This window comes from Neolamprologus multifasciatus, unplaced genomic scaffold (assembly GCF_963576455.1).
Source record: "Neolamprologus multifasciatus unplaced genomic scaffold, fNeoMul1.2 chr03_unloc_2, whole genome shotgun sequence".
Taxonomy (NCBI): Eukaryota; Metazoa; Chordata; class Actinopteri; order Cichliformes; family Cichlidae; genus Neolamprologus; species Neolamprologus multifasciatus.
Window position 1 is genome coordinate 242,481 of NW_028181972.1, and position 24,489 is coordinate 266,969.

The window sequence follows — 24,489 nt, forward strand, 5'->3', positions numbered from 1 at the left end:
TAAAGACGTCTCTTTTCTCTCCAAGCTCCTTAGATCACATGACCTGGATGACTGAACCTACAGACATATTGACCTGGTTTCTAGGTTATATGACAGGTCAGAGGTCAGCGACTGTAACTCAGTTACTTCTGTTAATGTGAACTCACTGAGTGTTTGTGGTTTACCTCTCAGACTGACTGAAGATGATGATGGAGGAAGAGGAGGACAGAGCAGAGTCTGCAGGGTCCAGCTGTCCGTCTGTGAGGAGCGACCGGTCCAAAGGTCTAAATCCACACTTCAGTGGTGAACCTGGACCAATGAGGTCAGAGAGCTGTGATGACTCCTTTACATGTTTGTGTTTCCTTGATAAATATGACCTGAAACATCCTCAGATTGTTACAAAGATTCATTAAAAAGAAAACAATGAAAGAGAAAAGATCCAAATGTTAGACTTGGTCATTTGCTGTTTGAGGACAGTGATGCTCATATCTGTGGGGAAAGTGTGACCTGAGTGGGTTCATGTTTGTCTTTAAAGAACAGAGCTGCTCTGATTCTCTTTGTGTCTGATCTGTTAAACAGTCTGAGAGGTCACAAAGAGACCCAGCAGCTAAAGCCTGGATCATACCTGTTGCTGTTAATGAGACTCCATCAGGAAAACACTGAACCACAGTGGTGTGGATGTAGTGGATAAATCCCACCATAGTGATGCTAACATTTAACCACAGGGAACAAAACCAGATGTTACCTTCAGCTTGTGACCTTTGGAGTGGACGATGCAGATTTCAATAGAGAATAAATGTTGTTGTTTTTCAGCTGTGAAAAAAGAATCTAATTTTCTGAACTTAAGAATTTATGATGCTGGAAAAAACATGGAGACTATAACACAACATTTCCACTGTATTCATAGAATGATTGTAAAACTGTCAGACATTCATTAAATATGCAAAATGTCTACAGAAACATCAGAGGGTCAGATGTGAAGCACTCAGTGATTTTGATAAAATGACTCATCAGTTATTGATCTGTACTACACTGATCTACCACGTTAGTAAAGCTGGTGTTCTGGTGGTGGAGGGAGACCTCGGATCATGTTCTGGTTTTGGAGCAGTGATCTGCTGATGGTTCAGTTTAATGAGCTTCTTTAAAATCATCCCTGACATCACCACTGAAAGGACATCCATAAATTTACTAGAAATGACCCATATTTTCACAATCTGAGAGTTTAAAGCTTGGCAAACCTGATTCAGATGAAGTTATTTGAGCAGAAACTCCTGGATCTTTATCCTGTGTTGAACTAATCCTTCATGGTTCCTCCACAGAGTGGACCAGCAGAGCTCAGAGGTTCCCAGTGGTCAGACTGCCCAGCAGCATCAAACACAGCTGGACTCCATATTTATGGTGTGTACAACAACTACTGTTACATCTGTTCTGTTCACAGTCATCTCCATGCTGCTCTTTGTAGACCAGTGGATTGTCAGAGTGTCCAACATGGATCTGATGTTTGGCTCCATGATTTCAGTCTCATTGGCTCATTCATAAAGTATTCTGTTCCAGCTGCTGGAGGACAACATCATCACTTTTGTGAAGAACGAGCTGAAGAAGATCCAGAAGGTTCTGAGTCCAGGTTACCCAGAATGCTTAGAGGGTCAGAGGAGCAGCAGCAGAGAGGCATTTGTGAAGATTGCAGTGGACTTCCTGAGGAGAATGAAGCAGGAGGAGCTGGCTGACCGTCTGCAGAGCAGTAAGAGGATTTATCTAAAAACTTAAACTTTTGGATAAATGAACATTTTCCAGAGATGGAAGATGGAGCAACATGTTTTAAAGATTAGTTCTTTCTGACCTTCATCAACTCTGGACTCAATCTGATGGAACAACAAAAAACAACCTCCAAGAAATCTAAATTATTTAACAAACTAAAACTTCAATCTCTCCACCAGAGTGCTTTGAACAAGGCCTTAGAGAGTCCAATCGGACACCTGGACTTGTTCCTCCGCTTCCTCCTAGGTCTTTCACTGCAGACCAATCAGACTCTCCTACGAGGTCTGCTGACACAGACAGGAAGTAGCTCACAGACCAATAAGAAAACAGTCAAGTACATCAAGGAGAAGCTCAGTGAGAATCTGTCTGCAGAGAAAAGCATCAATCTGTTCCACTGTCTGAATGAACTGAATGATCGTTCTCTAGTGGAGGAGATCCAACAGTCCCTGAGATCAGGAAGTCTCTCCACAGGTAAACTGTCTCCTGCTCAGTGGTCAGCTCTGGTCTTCATCTTACTGTCATCAGAAGAAGATCTGGATGTGTTTGACCTGAAGAAATACTCTGCTTCAGAGGAGGCTCTTCTGAGGCTGCTGCCAGTGGTCAAAGCCTCCAACAAAGCTCTGTGAGTACATTTATACTCATGTCTTTACTTTTAACATCCAACTGTGTCAGTCATTTATTTCACCAGGCTTTTGGTATTTGTATAAATTTGTATCCTAAAGTTTTGGGATTTCTCCAATACAACTGTAACCTCTTTGATGCCTCCAGAACTTGGTGTACTCGAGACGCTGGATTCACCATAAACTCTGATCATCACTGCTGCTGTTATGTTATCAGTGTTTGTTTAAACACTTAGGCTACATGTGCGTAATGTTGTGATACTTTATATTCACATGCATACTCCTAGATACATTTCTTCTGCAGGTCTATTTTTAGTCACAAATGTTGGTGAAACACTTGCTTTTACAGGCATGGTGGGTCCTGCATTAATTAAAGCATTTGAATTACTCAGTGAATCATGGCAGCCAGAGAAATATCCTTAGTTACACTTTAAACTAAACTCTGCTTCGGTCTTCCACAGTGTGTTTGTTGTTTCTTTGTTGTTGTTGGCCTGCTCTCTCACTCCAATCTGATTGGAGCAGATGTTTGTCCCTCCCTGGACCTGCAGACTTGGGTGCAGCACCTCAGTTCATCTTCAGTCTGAAACCAGCTGTTTTAGCTATATCCCCTCAAGCACACCTTCCCTGTTTATCTCTGCTGTGGTTGCTATAAAATCTAATCTTGATTTTAAAAAAAGAACAAAAAAAAGTAAACTAAAGTCAGACTTGATGCCATTTATTGGCAGCATGGTGCCTGTTTGTCAGTCTTTGATGATAAACTGCAGCACAGTCTAAAGCAAACCTTCTGACTTTATGCATGTATATATTCTTCCTGTTCACCTTGGACACACAACAGCTCTCTGTTTGTTGTGATTTTATCTAGAAAAAAATTCAGATCAGCCAACATATCCTAATCTAGATGATTTTTAAGGTGGTATCTGGGACGAAAAGTTAAAAATCAGCTTGGATGGCCTGTACTGTATGATGGCCTTGGTTGCACCACATTGATAGCCATGCAGGGTGGTTCACTCCTTGGGCAAGAAGACCGAGGAGTGAGCCACCCTTGTTCAAAGCTTGGTCATTCAAGCTCACTGTTATCCCCTTGTTGGTTGATGATAGTATTTTTTTTTTACCTGACTTATAGTCATCATTGTCTTCAAATTAACTCACACACTGCTGACTGCTGTAGTTTACCTGGCTGAGCAGGTGACCCATGTACTGAAGGTTAGAGTCGTGACTCCAGGGCCTGGTTTGAGTCTCCCCAAGACCATTTCCTGTGTGTTATTCTCCTCACTTCTCCCTCCGTTCCTGTCCTCTCTATCCTATACAGTGAAGACAAAAGGCCTCAAGTTCTGAAAACTCTTCCCCTTCATCATCTTCCAAATCATCTCTCTCATCTAAAGTCACCAGTATTCTCTGAGTAGAGAATCTTTTCACAATCTTGAATGATAAGGATCCAAGTGGGTAAAGTTAATTATTTGCTGTGTTCCTATTTGCAGCTGGGATAGATTGAGAAAAACTCTTGGCTGCCAAAATTACATGCAGTTTAGAAGAAAAACATTGAGTGAAGTGTTTGTTTCATCATCCTTCACAATTCATCAACCAGGTGTCACAAACTGCAGCAGAACAGTACAAAGCATGTCATACTGGATGGCTGCAACAACCAGGGTTTTACCTACCTTTGGTATTTCTTGACAGCATGAGCGTAATATTTACTGAACAGAGTCATCTTCTGTAATCTTTTCAGACTCAGAACACTGTATTTATTTTCAAGGGGCAATTAGGATACTGACCTTACCAACCGTACATACAATACACAAACATCACATTGGGGAGACAGGTCAGGCTAGGTAGCTGGCCGGTCAGCTGCTAGAGCAGCAACCCAGAACCGAACAGCAGACAATGCACAACATCAGCAAAGATGAGGAGAAAAAAGAACTCCCCCCAGACTGAGCTCCAACAGGGAGATCAGTTTGAGAACAGAAAAAAAATGAACTTCGCGCAGAGTACATGAAAACTCTTAATGCGCCTTAGAAACACATGACAAGCAACAGGGATGGGTAAAAGGTGAGAGACAGCCGGTGTAGACAGCGCATCCGGGCCTGCAGCATTTGCGCTGGTCCCCTCGACCCACCGTCGAAGACCCACCGTCTTCCAGACTGCACCGGGAGGGGATAAGCATGCTTAGGATGGGAAGGAACAGTCTAAACACCGTCTGTTATCAGGGTGAGATTTGTTATGTTCAGCTCCAGCCTTGAGACCACAGCTGGCGCCGGTATGTTAGCCGCATGAAATGATGGTGGTTTTCTTTGGTGCGAACAACTGCATGTCAATTTCACAGCTGATCTAACAGTCCGTCACTCGTCTCTCAATCTCCCGTTGGAGAGCCACGAGCTTCTCCGAGAGGTTATCAGTTTTGCGCTCAAAGAGCAAAGTCTGAGAACTCACGACCGCCATGAGCTTCTTCAAGATCTTATCCGTGCTGCGTTCAATGAGCCCATTTTGAGAAACCACGACCCGTCCCATTGTTTCAGTCACAGCGGGCAGCCTTGTGGGGTTTTGAACAGCTGATTACGCTTTCTTTAATCTTCAATAAGCCAGGGCCAAGCCAGCTCAGATCAGCAAGAACCCTTTGCTGCTGTGAATGTCCATGCTGCTATATTTCAGGATCAGGCTCTAAATGTACAAATGGATCTGAGAAGATTTCCAATCATGTTTCTACTAGATTTACAGTTTGTTTTCATGTCTTCTGACTCAGAAGGTGGAGCAGGTGGAGCTTACAGGGAGTAAGTGCTGATATAGAAGAAGAGTTGTGTTTTAATGAAGCTATTTAGTTAACCAATAATTGTATTGCATACTGGCATTAAAAATGTTTCATTTGACTGATTTAGTTAATTTGTTTGTTTGTTTTCTTCCAGACTGAGTGGTTGTAACCTCTCAAAGAGAAGCTGTGGTGCTCTGTCCTCAGTTTTCAACTCCCAGTCCTCTAATCTGAAAGAGCTGGACCTGAGTAACAATGACCTTCGGGATTCAGGAGTGAAGCTTCTGTCTGTTGCACTGCAGAGTCCACATTGTACACTGGAAACTCTCAGGTCAGGATCCAAACATCCCCACTGCTGATCATTAAATGATATTATTGTATGAACAACCAAGCTTTATAGAATTGGCAGGTGAACTTTTCTTTATCTTTGGATTGCTTAGGAGATTCTTAATAACTGTCTGAAGATTTTTTTACAGTCACATATTTTTGTTTTAATGGTAAAACAGAATTATTGTTCAGTTCAATGAGCAGGTAGCTGTGAGATTCATAATGACGAGGTATATTTGTATTAAAGATGACTAAACTTTAACAGTAGCTGTGTGAGTTACTTTGTTTACTCATGTGCTGATGTTGTGAGTAATTTAAAGCTGAAGTAAACTTGTAATGAGTTTAATAGAGTTTCTGAAGTAAGTGTACTTGGAGATATTTATGTGTTTACTAAAGTACAGGAGCAGGAGGCTGTGTGTAGCATAGAGGAACCCAGACCTCAGCTTTGTCTCCTGATTTCTATTGCTGCTGTTACAGTTTCCCTTCATCGTTCCCTTCAACAGTCTCCTCACTCTAACAAATCAAATTGTTACTGTATAGATTCACGTCTGAATGTTGCCATGTGCTATTAAAACAAAAAAAGCGATGTTTCATACACCCACGTGGTTCAGTCAAACAGTAACTGATGGTAAATAATGTTTGTGTTGAGCACATCGTACTGGTCAGCTGCTCCACACAGATCTCAGGTTTACATGCTGGAACAGTTTGTGATCATGAAGGATAAACCTCACTTCCTCTTTGTTTCATACAGATTTGACATGAATAACACATTCATGAAATCCTTTTAGGAACACAAACACTATTGTAGCTGGAGAATATATTTGAATGTAGGATAATGTAGGGGATCATAAACAACAGTAATAACTAACCACCACCTCACCATTTGGGTTGGTACCTGCATGTTGATTGATGAAGTCATTTTCTTCTTCCTCCATTTCTACCTTATTAACATCAGATTAAAAGCTGCACAGAGACAGGCACTGGACATGTTTAGCCTAGCTTAGTACAAGGACTGGACATGGGGGAAACGGCTCTCATCACTGGATCAAACCATGAAAAAAAATCTGAAGTAAAGTTTTGTTGAAGTGAACTGTGGTGGTGCCCAGTGTTCCCTCTAAGCTGCTCGCGTGCGCAATTGCGCACTGCTGGCACGGTCTCTGTGCACAGAAAATGTGTTTTGCGCACAAAAAAAAAAAAATCATATCTCAATTGAAATTAAAATGAATACTTTAACAATTCTGTTTTGCAGTGTTAGTCAGTGACTGGCTGCTCCCATATGGGATCAGAACGATGCTGCCTTATCCCATAGTCCAGCCAATGATGCGATTCACATTCATATATACGCAGCTAATCAACGTCGCTGACAGGCTATGACAGCGTCCTTATGTGCCGACACCGGTGTTTTAGTGAGCAAAGTGGCTGATGTGGAGTGAAGCCACATTAATGACAACGTGTACAACCATTGGAGATGTGAACAGGACAGACGGAATAATTCATGGAAAAAGTGTGGACTTTATACCAGTTTTTAACTTGTGTTGATCGGCCACGTAAAACCAGAGTTATGATAAAAATATCTGCAATGTTTGGTTTTCTTCCAGTATTTATTGCAACAAACTTTGTTGTTTGCAAAACTCAGTAACTTTTTTGAAGAAGTATCTATATAATTAATTGCCCAACATTGGTCATTATTTACTGTATTTTGCAGACAGAGTTACAGACTCTCTCCCAGACCACAGACTCATAATACAAGTCAGAGCTTTATAAAAATAGAAAAAATAAAGTTGTGTTTTCAAAATTGGAGTTCATCTTATTTTTACTTCCAATAGCGTTAACATACTACACAGGTCATGAACAAGATTTTTTTTTAAATTTTCATTGTAAGTGGGCTAAAGCAGTTAATTAAAAGTAGTCTAATAAAAATGTAAATGCTGTAATTTGATTATTTTAATAAACATGTAACTTGGATGGATAAAATGCTGGCGTCACCACAGTGCACACGTCTGCTGTTACTCACAGTGGTCCAAGGGACGCTCAGGGAGTTTGTGTGTTCGCTCAGACACATGAAACATTACAGGGAACATTGGCGGTGACTGGCAGGGAAAAGGGGAATGATAAGACTTACTGTAAATAATTATTGTATTATAATTATGCATGTATTGAAAAAGGAAAAACTAAAATGTTCCAGCTGAAAAAATGAAATCAGTTTCAGTTTATGAGCTCTGTTTGTTTTCTTTACAGTTCCAACCTTTTATATTGAAATGAGCTGCTCGTTCATTTTTAGATGACCTGCATAAAACAATACAGAGAACATTGGGCTGAATATGGAAAGGAAGCATCACAGTACAGCTTCAGTGAAGCATTAAAGTCTCTGATATGAGATGAGAAATGAAGCAGCCAGATCCACTGTGACTGTGAGCTGCTGCTACAGCCTCCAGATTAGCCAGCAGCTCATCCTGCTCAACATTTTCTCACCAACTTTAATGGAAGTGTGATGTTTTCAGCTGGAGTGATGGTCAGGGTGGCCTCCCTCTCCTCTTCTTCTCCCCTTCCTCTTTCATTTGTAAAGCCAATTCTGCTGCTTTCATTCATTTGGAAGTCCTGTAGCTGAGTTTGGGAGAGACTAACAGCCTCGGCAGCAGCGGGGAGAAAGGCTGTAAACCACCACTTTACTCTGTTCTACTTGTCGCATCATTTTATCAGGAAACAAATATGCTCATGTTTTTACTATGTTTGTCTTGAAGATGTAAGAAGATCACATGGTGCTTTTTATTATTGTGTTGATTTGTGTCCTGTCTCTTGGAGGGAGCCCAGCTGTGCGTCGCCCCTGGGACTGTGGTCAAAGTGTGTACTGGATAATCCGGCCCGGGATGAGGCCAAACTGACATGGGATGAAATGTCTGTCACATAATTGAGCTTAGTGTAGTTTCATTTCTGCACATTTTAAAAACAACCAAAACTTTGTTCTGTCTTTTCTATGTTATACTGTAGACTTTCTTTGATACTGTGTCCAAAAGGAGCTGCTTTTACTTTGAAGGGGAGGCGTCTCTGTTTCCTCTTCAGGTTGGATGATGGAAGCAAATTAGTGTGTGATGTTCTTTCAGTGTTGCACTTTGTAGATGCTCCCTGAGCACTGGTCTCACAGCCAGCTGCACATAGAGACCAGTGTTGTTAGTCCAGGTCAGAAGATGACTTTAGTAATGTGACTGGAAAAAGGTGTTGGTCCATTTCTTTCACACTTCACCTTTAAAAGTGAAGCCATGTTGTTCCTGGAAGGAAAAACACGACTTTTTCCTGTTTTTATCAGAGTTTTTTGTCTTGTTATGTTTGTTTGAAGCTGCTTCCTGTTGGCTTCAACTGTTTGGAGTTTCCATTTTCTAAACTTCTACATTCTAAACCTTCTTCAGCTCTGAACAGATGATGAAACACTGAATGATTTCAAGATCACACTTTGTCTAATAAACTTACATCTTTCATTCTTTATACAGATTGAGTCTCTGTGGTTTGTCAGAGATCAGCTGTGATTATCTGGCAGCAGCACTGAAGTCCAACCCATCCCATCTGAGAGAGCTGGACCTGAGTAACAACAACAAGCTGCAGGATCCAGGAGTGAAGCATCTATGTGGTTTCCTGGAGAGTCCAGGATGTGGACTTGAAACTCTGAGGTCAGTCAGCATGTTTTAGTTGTACTGAGATGAATATGATGTGAAAGTTGTGCTGACACTAAACTGCAGACATCAGGCTGATATTATACTGATGCACACTGAGGATTTTCATGGTAAAGTCTGTTTTCCTTTTCTCTGGTTTAGTCCATTGACTGCAGCAGAACAATGTTCACATTTCAAACAGTGATACTCAACGTATGGCCCGCGGCCCACACGCGGCCTGCCCACCTTTCCTGATTCAGAGAGAGGGGACCCTGATTAACTGTGTAGCTTCTTCCTCACAGTTCTAAGTATCAGACACAACAATGAATAATCCACAGCTGACTGTCTTTAGCAGGTCAAAGGTCACGGCACACAGCAAACAGTGGGAAATATTATAATTCTGATCATTTATCAGCACATGTCCATATGTATAAAAACAAAGCTGACACTGTGAGACTTGATCAGAGGTGTGATCATCACAGCAGAAGCAATTGTGTCAAAGTCACTGAGGATCAAACAGAAACACATGAAGCAGATTTTCCTGTTCTGGCTTTTTATAGCAGATAACCTTCAAAATCTTCTGCAGCCGATCAAAAACTGAAGCAAACCATGAATCAACATGTGAACATGACCTGATGCTGCTGATGTGAAGCAAAGTTACAGAGATTTGATTACAGACACAGCTGAGAGTTTGTAATCTGTCATCATTTTAAAAGGTTTAAATTTCTTCAGTATTGAACAGCAAAAATGAGGCTTTGTTTTCGGAGGCCGACAGCAGTGAACACAACAGCAGACTGGTGTGTAATAAGCAGTGAATAATGCAGAAAACAGGTTTTTGAAGGTTCTGAAGTACACTGAGAGAGAGAGAGCTTTGCAGGAAGTAAACGTCAAAGTCAGAGAGAATTCATGACGATGTTCATCAAACGTAAAGCGTAGTTTGGATCTTCTTTTGCTGCTGGTTCAGTCAGTTTTGGTTGGAGACAGATGAAACCTGCAGCTTCAAGATCTGTGAGCTGTCCACTTTCAGCCCCGATGGCGTGTCCGTGTATGTGCCGTCGAGTGAACGATCCACGCAAAATAAATTTATATTAAAAATCGATTCAGGATTGAATGAATCAACATTGCTTTATTTAAATTAAAACCATTTAAAAAGGAAAATCCATTTTTTGACACCCGCCTCTAATGCTGGGTAATGTCAGCTGGTCCATGTGCAGCTGCCTGTGAGGCTCAGAGAGCGTCTACAAAGTCCAACACTGAAAGAACATCATCCATGAATATTGAGTAATAACTGGACTCTCATACAGCGAGACTCAAATGCCTTTAAACATCAGCTTATCCTGCTGATCCAAGTCCAACACTGAGTTTGTAAAAACATTTTGTTTGGTTTCTGAGGAAAATGATTCAATAACTTGCTGCTAATTCACAACATTTCATCATATTTCCTCATAACCATCTTTTGTCTGACCATTTGATCCCATTCAGGGTTCGCAAAATCGCTAGCCCGACGTCCCAGGTCTAGCGATTTTTCCAGTCGGGCTACCAAAATCGATCTCTGCCCTGCCCGTCGGGCTATCGTAGAAATGAAAAATATATGTCAATGCTTTTGCATTCTTTCAGAAATGTAGCTGGGTAATTATGTAATTGGCATCGGTGAGCCACTGTCAATATGTGATATATTGAAATCGCATTTGAATTTGCGCTTGTTTTTTGCTTTCACTTTGCAATCGCGCGAACTGTGTATAGAGAGCGACACTACTGATTGGTGAGTGACGATGATTTACGCACCAATTCCTCTGACATCGTCTTATCAATCGTTAGCTTACTATGCAAACATGATAAGTGAAATCTCCCGCAGCAAGCTTAAACATGTGAGAGGTTGATCGCACGGAGAATCGCTGAGCGTTATGTGAGTGCGTGTATAAAAGCAGCAGGATATATATTTTAGTTCTGCTGAGCCAAATATGACAGGTCAGCTTGAAGAAGTGAATGCCAAACAAAAGCTTACCACAAAACGGAAAAGTTATGACAAATCAGACTATAAGGCAAAAAGAAAGTGCAGCTTTATGGTTTCATGGACAAAAGAATTTCTGTGGCTGCAATATGACGAGCTAAATAACCAGGGCTGCATATAAGTGGTCCGCAGGTGCGCATTCGCTGTCAAAATAAAAAACGCGCACAAGATAAGAAGTTGCAACGCGTGTTTGCATACATACGATTTTCTGGAGGAGGACAGACATTTGTTTAGAACTCTTAAAGATGTCGAAGAAGATCCTTTAATCAATTACTTTGGTTTTCCTCCCCCTCCAAAGAAATGTCAGAAGGAGTCCGAACCACAAAAAAAGCACGTATTCTCGGAAAAGTGGTTGCAGGAGGTGAGCTGGCTTCAAACAAATGATGAACGCACAGAGATGTGGTGCGGAATGTGCCGTGAAAATCCCAATCTAGCGGACAAATACAGTGCCTTTCATATGAACGCAAACGCGTGTTGCAACTTTTTATCTGGGGCGCGTCTTTTATTTTGACAGCCAATGCGCACATGTGGACCACTTATGTGCACCCGTGTAAATAACATAATGTTCAGCCGGGTGTGTTGTTGGTTTTCCCTTGATTTCTGAGTCGACAAACGCCTTTGTTACTGTGACCAGTCATTTTAAGAAAGGCCCCAATTAGAACCCATGAGAAATGCAAGAAATGCATTATTGCTCAGTCTGCAATATCTTTCCCAGAACAAACACCAATTGCAAATAACATACTAAAAATAAACCTGAAAAATCTGTTTAGAACAGCGTACTATGTTGCAAAGAGTGAACTACCACTGGCACAATTTAGCAGTTTTTGCAAACTTCAAAAAGCAAATGGCCTAGATCTTGGTTCCACTTGCCTCTTTCCCTTGACTTCAGTGGAAATTTCAAATTCACGATCTGACACAGACTGATTCATGTTCTACACAGTTCTTGCAAGTTAATAGAAATTTCTGTTTAATAAGAACCAAGTATTTGAGTTGATGATTGTAATTTTTATACAATGTTGTAATTTGTTTTTCAACTATTTTTTGATTAATGTTTTTTTACCTTTACAATATTGTACTGTAATGTATAATATTGTAAAGGAAGCAAAACAGGAAACAAAACATCAATCAAAAAAATTGCTCTTTTTTATTCGGGCTACTTAAATTTTTTTTGGGCTAGCAAAAACTGAAGAGTCCCTGCCCAAAGGGCTACCAGGGATTTTGAAATTTTGCGAACCCTGCCATTTGAATTTGCAATAGAGTTTGGTGACAATAATGACAGAAGATGTTTGAGTGAAAGTGAAGGAAGCAAATTAGTGTGTGATGTTCTTTCAGTGTTGCACTTTGTAGACGCTCCCTGAGCACTGGTCTCACAGCCAGCTGCACATAGAGACCAGTGTTGTTAGTCCAGGTCAGAAGATGACTTGTTGGAATGAAAATGAGCTTGTAGTTTGTCTGCTTTAATAATGTGACTGGAAAGAGGTGTTGGACTTCAAATATGTCCATTTCTTTCACACTTCACCTTTAAAAGTGAAGCCTTGTGGTTCCTGGTAGGAAAAACACGACTTTTTCAAGTCTTTGTCCTGTTTTTATGATAAATGTACGACTTTAATGTGAAACATTGAGAGTTTTTTCTCTTGTTGTGTTTGTTTGAAGCTGCTTCCTGTTGGCTTCAGCTGTTTGGAGTTTCCAATTTCTAAACTTCTACATTCTGAACCTTCTTCAGCTCTGAACAGATGATGAAACACTGAATGATTTCAAGCACTTTGTCTAATAAACTTACATCTTTCATTCTTTATACAGATTGAGCGACTGTGATTTGTCAGAGATCAGCTGTGATTATCTGGCAGCAGCACTGAAGTCCAACCCCTCCCATCTGAGAGAGCTGGACCTGAGTAACAACAACAAGCTGCAGGATCCAGGAGTGAAGCATCTGTGTGATTTCCTGGAGAGTCCAGGATGTGGACTTGAAACTCTGAGGTCAGTCAGCATGTTTTAGTTGTGCTGAGATGAATATGTTGTAAAAGTTGTGCTGACACTAAACTGCAGACATCAGGCTGATATTATACTGATGCACACTGAGGATCTTCATGGTAAAGTCTGTTTTCTTCTTCTCTGGTTTAGTCCATTGACTGCAGCAGAACAATGTTCACATTTCAAACAGTGATACTCAACGTATGGCCCGCGGCCCACACGCGGCCTGCCCACCTTTCCTGATTCAGAGAGAGGGGACCCTGATTAACTGTGTAGTTTTCTTCCTCACAGTTCTAAGTATCAGACACAACAATGAATAATCCACAGCTGACTGTCTTTAGCAGGTCAAAGGTCACGGCACACAGCAGACAGTGGGAAATATTATAATTCTGATCATTTATCAGCACATGTCCATATGTATAAAAACAAAGCTGACACTGTGAGACTTGATCAGAGGTGTGATCATCACAGAAGAGGCCTTTGTGTCAAAGTCACTGAGGATCAAACAGAAACACATGAAGCAGATTTTCCTGTTCTGGCTTTTTATAGCAGATAACCTTCAAAATCTTCTGCAGTCGATCAAAAACTGAAGCAAACTATGAATCAACATGTGAACATGACCTGATGCTGCTGATGTGAAGCAAAGTTACAGAGATTTGATTACAGACACAGCTGAGAGTTTGTAATCTGTCATCATTTTAAAAGGTTTAAATTTCTTCAGTATTGAACAGCAAAAATGAGGCTTTGTTTTCGGAGGCCGACAGCAGTGAACACAACAACAGACTGGTGCGTAATAAGCAGTGAATAATGCAGAAAACAGATTTTTGAAGGTAAACTGTTCTTGAAGTACACTTAGAGAGAGAGAGAGCTGTGCAGGAAGTAAACGTCAAAGTCAGAGAGAATTCATGATGATGTTCATCAAACGTAAAGCGTAGTTTGGATCTTCTTTTGCTGCTGGTTCAGTCAGTTTTGGTTGGAGACAGAGGAAACCTGCAGCTTCAAGATCTGTGAGCTGTCCACTTTCAGCCCCGATGGCGTGTCCGTGTACGTGCCGACGAGTGAACGATCCACGCTCTGTGTTCCCATCTTTGTGTGTTTAGCTGCTCTCATTTACTGTTTTATCTGTTTGGTTGTTGTTGAAATACTTTTGGGAGCTTTAACCTGAGATTCTGGCAAAATACATTTATATTAACCCTTTAAGACCTACCATAGAACCAAGTCCGCCCGAGCTTATATTATATTTTTACATGCTGTAGTGCCATTTTTTGGAGCATTTCAAGTTGCTATACAGTAATACAACCATTACAGCCTAAATTTTAATAATATGCATGCATTAAGTGCATAGCAATTACATAAATTGAAAAGAAGTGCAATAAACTACAAAAAAAATTAAAATTGTTTTTGTTTTTTAACATATTTTTCTAGTTAGAGAAATTTAAGAGGCTTATCCCTCAAAACTGTAAATACAAAAATGTTTCACAAAATAGTTTCCCACCACAGGAAATTGATTTTGAGTGTCTTCATAGTTTTATTTTTGAAATACACCCATTTTTTTACAAAGCAGGAAAAACGAAAATAATTATTATAGTGCAAATTTGCAAAAAAGCAACATATGCATCAAAATAAACTATTTCCAGCAGTGTAATATTAGTCCTAAGCATCCCAGAAACGACACAGAAAGTCATAAAGTCAAACATAACTTTTAAAAACACCAGTATAAGCTCATGAGGCCTTGATGGTAAAAAACTACATTTCCGCAAAATGACGTCACTTCCGGTTTCGGGCAGGTCATGGCGGACATGCGATAGTTCGTGCTGATGGACGTAGGAAGTGTTATGAACAGTTGATCGGATAGGCAAAGCATGTTTCTGGAATATTATGTTTTTGTTGCTGCAAGTGCTTTTTATGCAGTTTTTGCAAAGCTTTATGTGGAAGGAAACTGTGACCTAGAACAAGTTGATGGCATAAGATGTAAGTACAACTCCTCCGGTTTCATATGCAAAAAAAATTATTGCGCTAGCTCACGTGGTTTCAGTGATACCAGGATTTAAAAATAGTTATGCAAAACGGAGCGTGCCCGCTCTGACCGGTTTTAAAGGGTTTAAAATCGATTGAGGATTGAATGAATCAACATCGCTTTATTCAAATTAAAACCATTTAAATAGGAAAATCCATTTTTTTTACACGCGCCTCTAATGCTGGGTAATGTCAGCTGGTCCATGTGCAGCTGGCTGTGAGGCTCAGGGAGCGTCTACAAAGTGCAACACTGAAAGAACATTATCCATTAATATTTGGGTAATAACTGGACTCTCTTACAGCGAGATTCAAATGCCTTTAAACACCAGCTTATCCTGCTGATCCAAGTCCAACACTGAGTTTGTAAAAACATGTTTGTCAATCATTTTTTTTGGTTTCTGAGGAAAATTATTCAATAACTTCCTGCTAATACACAACATTTTATCATATTTCCTCATAACCCTCTTTTTTCTGACCATTTTAATCCCATTTTAATTTGCAATAAAGGATCCACAGAGTTTGGTTACAATAATGACAGTAGATGTTTGTGTGAAAGTGCTGGAAGCAAATGAGTGTGTGATGTTCTTTCAGTGTTGCACTTTGTAGACGGTCCCTGAGCACTGGTCTCACAGCGATCTGCACATAGAGGCCAGTGTTGTTAGTCCAGGTCAGAAGATGACTTGTTGGAATGCAAATGAGCTTGTAGTTTGTCTGCTTCAATAATGTGACTGGAAAAATGTGTTGGACTTCAAATATGTCCATTTCTTTCAAACTTCACCTTTAAAAGTGAAGCCTTGTGGTTCCTGGAAGGAAAAACACAACTTTTTCAAGTCTTTTTCCTGTTTTTATGATAAATGTACAACTTAATGTGAAGCATTCAGAGATTTTTCTCTTGTTGTGTTTGTTTGAAGCTGCTTCCTGTTGGCTTCAGCTATTTGAGGTTTCCATTTTCTAAACTTCTACATTCTGAACCTTCTTCAGCTCTGAACAGATGATGAAACACTGAATTATTTCAAGCTCACACTTTGTCTAATAAACTTACATCTTTCATTCTTTATACAGATTGGACTGCTGTGGTTTGTCAGAGATCAGCTGTGATTATCTGGCAGCAGCTCTGAAGTCCAACCCCTCGTATCCCAGAGTGCTGGACCTGAGCATAGACTGCAACAAGCTGCAGGATTCAGGAGTGAAGCAGCTGTGTGTTCTTCTGGAGAATCCACGATGTCGATTTGAAACTCTGAGGTCAGTCATATGTTTTAGTTTTGCTGAGATGAATATGATGTGAAAGTGTGACACTGTGGATCAGTAGGCCCACACATATCTATACAGGAAGTCTGGTTCTACTCTTTGTAGAACTTCTGATCCCTGATCCTCTGAGTCTGACTCAGTAGATAATGCAGAGTTCTGAGCTGATGTGGGTGAGAGGACTCAGGCAGCCTGACAGAGTTGATGTCCAGGTCTTCCCTGCTTGTCCTGATATACATAAACATGAGTATCCTTGCAGGTCAGATCTTATCAGTCACACCTGTTCGTGCAGCTCTCCTCTAGATTGTAGTGCTTGTTAAACTAGGATGATTTTAGGAGCCTGGACCGCAGACTCCAAGGGAAGTTATGAATTGGAAAGACTAAACCAACCTATTAGAGCTGTTTGCACTAACATAGAATAATACTCAGATTTACATCTTTATTGTCTCACAAAGGGTTGAAAAGTGAATGTGCACAGAGAGGTTGGTGGTGAGATGGGCACTTCAAGCACTGTAGATGTGTTCCAGCTCGGTGTTCATGGAAATAATCCGGAGAGCAGGATTCCTTGATAAATGTCACATCTTCTTAAAGTTATAATCCACAGGGAAAACTGTGAAACTGTCGATCTGATATCTGGTCAACCAATCAGGTGTTTACATGCCCTTCACTGATGTTCAGCCCCACCTTATTATCACCCCTCTCTCTCTTTTCCATCTGAATTATCTTCACTTCACATTTCAGTCAGTTCAGATTTCATTAGCACGTTCACTTTAGCATAATCCATTTTAATCCAAACACCTTTCTCTTTAAACTCTGTTTGTCAGTCACAGTATATCCAGTACAATCCTCTTTTTCACTGAGTCACACACATTCAGAGATCAGAGTGTCCTGTGTGTGCTCTCATTCACTCACACTCACTCTCATATGGCTCAAGTCTGTTTGTACACAGGCCAATCTGGGACTCTCCATCATTTGACCCTAGAAATAAAGAAGCTTCTTGGATGAGAGGTGAGAGGTGAAATGTCTTCAAGAAACTTAAAGAAGTCCAGATGCCTTTTTTTCTAAGCTCTTTAGATGACTGCGAACCTTCACAGACACCTCATCAGTGTCACTCTCAGAGCCACCAGCCCTTTGCTACAATCACAAAGCTCTTCATTGAAATCAATGGTATCAAAGATGGAATTAAATGAGTCCAAGTCTTCAGCTGATTCAGCATCACATTCATCTTTGGTCCTTGCTCTGCATCCCCACCATGGACTTCATTCCTTTCCAAGCCAGCCTTGAGTGTCCTTTATTCAACTTGTGCTCTGCTTTACTTTTAGACCTGATTTTAGCTGCTTTTCTTCTCTCCCTCATAACAAGACAGCTTCTTCTGCCTGAGAAGATGTGTAGGTGATTTACTAATCCAGGGCTGATTTTTGGGGAAAATACTTCCTGTTTTTAAAGTAATCCCCATTTTTCCCAGAAAGAAATGTAAGTAGAAATAAATGATCTAAGTGTTAACATGAGCCTTTAAAAAGGCTCTTCTGAGGCTGCTGCCAGTGGTCAAACCCTCCAACAAAGCTCTGTAAGTAAATATGTGATCATAGCTTTAGTTTTTAAATGTTTATTCTAGTTAACACAGATCAGGTGGAACAACTCAAATAAAATATCAAAACTATTAAGTGATCATCAGTACAGATGTTGTTCAATACTGAATACATTGGAGCACAAATTGTCCACATTTCTGAAATATTTCTGGGTGTAACTTAACATAAGTGCTCAGTTTCCTGACAAAACAAGATTAAATATTATTATTATTATTATTTTTCAGACTGAGTCACTGTGACCTGTCAGAGAGAAGCTGTGAAGCTCTGTCCTCAGGTCTCAGCTCTCAGACCTCTAATCTGAGACAGCTGGACCTGAGTAACATTAACCTGAAGGATTCAGGCGTGAAGCTTCTTTCTGAAGGACTGAAGAGTCCACACTGTACACTGGAAACTCTCAGGTGAGATCAAGCATTTTATTTCATCAACTGACAGAATTAGCGGATTAATAATAAGGCAGTCCTCTAATAAGAGGAGAAGTGGAGGTGTTTTCAAGGGCACCATACTCTTATGTTAACAAGACAGGAAGTAGTTTCTGGGAACTGCTTCCTTTGTTATTGTCTAAGTAGAAACATGATGGTAAAACAGTGATGAATTTGCAGAGGTGAATCCACAGCACACAACACAACAATGCTGTTGCGTGCTGAAAGCAGACTTCTCACAGATTCTGAGACTGCAGGTTTCATCACTGTCCAACCAAAATTCACTGAACCAGCAGTAAATGAACGTCCAAAACTACATTTCATGTTTAAAAAAACAGATGATCAGGGGGATTTGTGTTTACATCTTTTTTGTGTAATCCGTTCACCTGCTGTTTTAGCTGTTTGGTGGTTGTTGAGATGGTTTTGTGACCTTTTAGCTGAGATTCTGACATTTCTGTAGATACCACACATGCCTAATTACTTTGTATAGCATGAATGGCCATAACAAGGTTTTTAACAGTAAGAAAAGTTGTAAAACTTAAGAAAATATAGTTAAAAGTCCAAAACCTTCTACGTCTGGTCGCTTGTGGTAAGGAGCAGATCAAGCGAGTACAGAATTACATTATAATTATAAATGGCTTCAACAGCACATTCAGGTCTGTGAGACTCATTCAGACACTGAGCCGTGGCTCTGTGCTATATGCACACATTTCTGCATCTCTGCCATTCAGACACACTTTATATAGTTTATTTTATGTAGTATTCAATACTGGACTGTACATTTAGTCTTTTTAAAGGCAGCAATTTTTATTCAGTGTTTTCATAAAAGCCTTTTTTTTTATCCATTTACTGCTATTAGGAAGAACACACGTGAGGTTTAAGACCTGGACGAGTTTGAAACCTTTTGTCCTCCACAATGGAAAATGGGTGGAAATAGAAATGGGTATCACTTTAGCCAGCTCCTAATTTTATCAGTTCTACCCTCAGCGTCTCCTGTATATCTCCTATATAAATTCTGCACTCAGCTTTGTGGTCTCCAATATCACTGAAATGCAGCAAGATGCTGCTCATTTTGCCTTTTCACTTTTTCCTCACACGCTTACATTTCAATACAGCTCCCATTTCTCTGTGTACCTGGTCTATACCACTGCACTTGCTGTCTATGGGACATTTCCGTCTTCTTTCACTTAATGGTATGATCCCAGTCTGTCTCTTAAAGTGTTTGGCAACATGGTTTGCTCATCAGAATAAAATCTCAGCCGTGCTCACATTGATTATCAGCAAGCCTGAAAATTCATCAATATTTGACACATGAAATTATCTCAAGGGCTGGATTTGGCCCACGGGCCATATGTTTGACACCCCTGGTTTACACGGTTTGGTATTCAATGTACAAGTGAGTTAGCTCTCAGCTAACTAGCAGACAAGCTAACTGCTGGGACTGTGTCTTTCTAACAAGAGCGTCAGACACTTAGACTGGTTTTCTTTGTGGATGATGATGTGTTCTCACACTGATCCTTCATGCTGATGCTGCCATCCACCCACTGCTCCTGGATTCCTCATCATCATCTCCATCAGCCCTTACAATACTCCACCTTCATCAGCTTCATGTTCAGGAGCCTGGATGGACAGTAATTCTTTCCATGGGTTATGGTGGTACAATGAGAGCTAAAGTCAAACAGCAGTGAGAAATGAAAGACTGATTCATTTCTATTTAGTCTTGTGATGTGCAGCTTTGTTCAGAGCATTAAGGCCCAGCAAAGATTACTGAGGTCATAGAGTCCCTGATGAAACCTGTGTGCTTATAGAAACTGAAACCAGATGAACCAGAATAGAAGGACATTAAAATGAAGTGTCAGCTACACAAAGGCAAAGCTATTCAGTTGTTGGTGTGAGTTATTTAAATGGAGGATGGAGTCAGACTTTAAGCTGCTGGACTCAGTCACTATATCCTGTTCTCCTCATAGAACCTGGATACACAGACTCACCTGTGACACAGTGACACACAGTGTGGGCTACACACACATTAGAAAGTGGATCAGTCACACTTGTGCAATCATTTGTAGTACTGGGAAACCATGAACACTTAATGGCATTGTTACAGCAACATTCAATCATGAATTCAAAAGTAGTGTATTGTGTACGTATTTTAATAGTACTGCAGTATGAGAAGTGCAACATTCAGTGTGCAGAAACAAATCAGGTGCTTTCTAACAGCAGTGTTCCCTTTAACACAGTAGCAGTTGTTAGGGTTCAAATATTGAGGAGGGATAAGGGAGGAATTCCAAAATAACAACACTGATCCGGCCGGGTGGAGTCAAACGATGATTTTAATGAACACGCGTGGAGAGATGATCACTGTACGCAGACAGCATCGATCTCTGTCTACCAATACACAAGCAGTTGTTTTTATACCATCAGGGAAATTGATAACGCCCCCTCATGCGTCATCAGATACATTACAAGCATATGTCAAATCAAAACCACAATTACTTTTAACACAGTTTGAAAAGAACATCGCCTCGTCTCCATCCCAGGTGTCTTCCTGTCGCACGTCCTGCCCGCTTATCGTCTGGAACATCAGGCACACATTCTGCAACAAACTGTTCTTTTGCAAACACAATTTTGCAGTTGCAAGCTTTTACAAAATATTATTTGAACCTTCACCTACAAATGAGTCTATCTACTGTCTGTGTGGGTGTGGGTGTGTGTCGACCTTAAATGCTCTCTCATCTCACCCGTTGCACTTCTGACCTTTCACCAGAACAGAGGCTCATCCTTATGTGTAATAACCTAACTGAAAATATATATGTAATATGTTGAATAAATGTTTTAAGCAAGAACCACTACTAAAAGCTTAATAAAAGAATATAAAAGTATAAAAGATAATAATGAATAACCTGGTTATTCAAATAGCATCATACAAACAGCTCCTCAAAATGACAACCAAAATGCCTTACAGAGAAAAAAAAAAAACCTACAAAAAACCTTACAGAGGGAACAAAGACATTTTAGAAGTATACTTCCTGACTTATTCTCAGTCATCTGTTACCAAGCAAACTTAAACACAGCAGATTGAATACACTCAGGCCTCTGCTCAGCTACTATTTTTGCTGTAAGACTAACCTTCTAAGCTCCACGTCACTCACTGCTTAGTTTCACTTCCTGGATGCAAAGCATGCTCTGCAAACCTACAGTTTCCTGTCAAGACTTTTAGGCCCAGACTATACTCAGAGTTGGGCCTTCTTTTATAACCCAACAGAATCAGCACATACACATTTAAGATTATAACAAGCATTCAAAAGCATTTAAGATTATTAATTTAACTCAACAGTTTAAAGTGGTTATAACTGCACCTGTAATACAGGCTAATTGGGTACCAATATGTTTAAACATCTGAATGCAATATCAATATTAATTATTAAATGCAATGGTAATGATGATGATTATCAACAATAGCAGCAAAATATTTCTCTGATGCCCACACAGTTCAAATATTTCTGTCAATCTGAGCTGAAACATGAATCTAATCAAATATCAAATCAAAGTTCTTTGCCTCTGCCAGGACGTTAACATTTGATCTAGTTTTTTTACAAAGTTCCCCTCAGCATCCAGAGCCACCAACATACCTTTGATCAACAGCAAGTGAACATTTATAAATGTGTGTTTTCAGAACAGGAAGCAGCAGAACTATTGTTCTGTTATCAGGGAGCAGCACAAACGCTCATCAGCTCATTTATTGTGCAGGGAGTGTGTGAAGTGTGTGTTTGTGCTGGATTTCCTTTGGAGAATTTCAGTCAGAAACAAGACAAAGAAAAACTCTTTCAATAGTCCAGGTTGAGTTGACAACATGAACTACATTTATCTTCCTACGACTTGACAGTTTCTTCCTCCTCTGCACCGAGCCAGCTGCTGAGACTGATGATAAAGAAACTCTCTTCTTCTGTACAATATGAGCACCAACAGAGAAGAAGCTTTCACAGATACAGATGTTGCAGCTGTGGCCAAGTACATGTGCTGCATGTTTGGAGCAGCACTCTAATGGACAGCCCTCTGTACTGATGGTGGGCTCTGCTCTGTATCCACCACACTGTTCTCAGCTGAGTCTTCCTCCTGTTCACAATCACACTCTGATGAAGCACCAATAGGGCCAACTTTTTCTCTGGTGGCTCGGATGTTGTTGCTTCCACAGGTTTCCCTCCAACAACCCTCTGTTCCTTCAGTAAGTTCAGTAAGATCTGGGTAAACACTTGAGCTCCTTGAATCTGGCTCCAGTGCAGCAGCAGTTTTCACATATACAATGTTGGCATTTTGCTTGCGTGTCTCCACGTCTGTTCTGAATGTAGACTTGAATTTGACCACGTAGGCGGGGTCAAGTCAAGTCAAGTTTATTTATAAAGCCCATTTAAAAACAACCAAGGCTGACCAAAGTGCTGTACAATAAAATACAAATATAAAATACAATAAAACACAAGTACATAAAACACCTCACTGATAAAACAATAAGTTAATACAGTAAGTTAAACCTTGCTAAAAGCCAATGAGAAGAGGTGAGTTTTAAGAGCAGTTTTAAAAGTTCCTAGGCTTGTGGAGAATCTGATGTGAGGAGGTAAACTGTTCCACAGTCTGGGTGCAGCTACAGCAAAAGCCCTCTCTCCCCTAGTCTTTAATCTGTACCTGGGAACATCTAAAAGCATCAGGTCTGCTGACCTCAAAGATCTCCTGGGGCGGTAAATGCTAAGAAGCTCTGCCAGGTAAGGAGGTGCAGTACCGTTAAGAACCTTAAAAACCAGCAGTAAAATTTTAAAATCAATCCTAAAAGCAACTGGGAGCCACTGTAGAGAGCAGAGGACCGGAGTGATGTGGTCTCTCTTTTTGGAACCGGTCAGCATGCGAGCAGCAGCGTTCTGCACCAGCTGGAGGCGATGCAGACAGGAACGATCTAAACCAGCATAAAGGGAGTTACAGTAGTCCAGCCGTGATGTAATAAAAGCATGGACCACCCTTTCTAGATCGTTCCTGCACAGGTAGGACTTGACTTTAGCTAGAATCCGTAGATGATAAAAAGATCCCTTGACTACGGAGCTGATTTGTTTATCAAATTTAAAAGCACTGTCAAAAGTAACACCGAGGCTCTTAATGGAGGAAGTACATTTGGAAGTTAGGGGTCCCATAAAATCAAAGGAAAGGTTGGGGTCTTTAGGAAGCCCAAACACAATGACTTCAGTTTTACTTTCATTTAGATGTAGGAAGTTAAGAGCCATCCAAGTCTTAATGTCAGACAGACAGGAGAATAACGGCTGCAAAGAGTCCTTACAGTCTAACCTCAGAGGGAGGTAGATCTGAATGTCATCAGCAAAGGTGTGGAAGGACACATTATGTTTGCGCAGCACATCGCCCAAAGGGAGCAAATACAGAGTAAACAGCAGGGGGCCTAGAATGGACCCCTGAGGTACACCACAAGTTAAAGGAGCTCTGGGAGATGACAGTTCACCGAGGTGGACAGAAAAACTCCTGTTATCCAGGTAGGACTGGAAAAACTTTAAGACAGTACCTTTCAAACCGACACAGTGTTCTAGGCGGGATAACAGTATGTTGTGATCAACAGTGTCAAAGGCTGCTGTCAGGTCTAAGGTTACTAGGACAGCAGCACAACCAGAGTCTACAGTTAAAAGCAAATCATTAAAAACTCTCAGTAAGGCGGTTTCAGTGCTGTGACGAGCTCTAAAACCAGACTGAAACTTCTCATAGAGACTGTTGTTGTCTAAAAATGACTGGAGCTGCCTGAGGACAACTCGCTCCAGTACTTTGGACAGAAAGGGCAGATTGGAGATGGGCCTATAGTAAGAGAGTATAGATGGATCCAGGTTAGGCTTTTTGAGGAGAGGTTGAACAACAGCATGCTTAAAAAGTGTTGGGAAACAACCAGAGCTGAGACAGACATTGATCAGGACCAGAAGGACAGGTCCAACTGAGTCCAGGACCTGCTTCAGAAGACGAGAGGGGATAGCGTTAGTGGAACAGTTGGTAGACTTGACCTTGCAGACTGTTTCATGCAGCTGAGAAAGAGAGATTAGCTCAAACTGGTTAAAGGCAGATTGGCACCAGGGAGAAACACAGGGATTTAAAGGTGGAGGTGGAATGACAGACTGCAGGGAGGAAATCTTATT

At 40.7% G+C, this 24,489-nt stretch overlaps 2 protein-coding genes and 1 long non-coding RNA gene across 3 annotated transcripts in view; 2 read left to right on the forward strand and 1 right to left on the reverse strand.

Annotated features, from left to right (window-relative positions):
- The window catches only part of LOC146490472 (uncharacterized), a 191,222-nt gene that overhangs the window by 136,006 nt on the left and 30,727 nt on the right, over positions 1–24,489 (reverse strand). The window lies entirely within an intron of this gene.
- The window catches only part of LOC146490479 (protein NLRC3-like), a 124,431-nt gene that overhangs the window by 6,033 nt on the left and 93,909 nt on the right, over positions 1–24,489 (forward strand). Inside the window, exons 2-4 of the mRNA XM_085153181.1 lie at positions 172–301; positions 1,299–1,377; positions 1,534–1,720. Coding sequence (XP_085009307.1) covers positions 183–301; positions 1,299–1,377; positions 1,534–1,720 — 385 coding nt within the window. The 5' untranslated portion in view covers positions 172–182. The remainder of the gene's footprint in view (positions 1–171; positions 302–1,298; positions 1,378–1,533; positions 1,721–24,489) is intronic.
- Positions 4,393–24,489, forward strand: part of LOC146490481 (NACHT, LRR and PYD domains-containing protein 12-like) — a 32,176-nt gene continuing 12,079 nt past the window's right edge. Inside the window, exons 1-5 of the mRNA XM_085153208.1 lie at positions 4,393–4,403; positions 5,255–5,428; positions 8,910–9,086; positions 12,880–13,056; positions 18,125–18,298. Of these exons, the coding sequence (XP_085009334.1) occupies positions 4,393–4,403; positions 5,255–5,428; positions 8,910–9,086; positions 12,880–13,056; positions 18,125–18,298 (713 nt within the window). The remainder of the gene's footprint in view (positions 4,404–5,254; positions 5,429–8,909; positions 9,087–12,879; positions 13,057–18,124; positions 18,299–24,489) is intronic.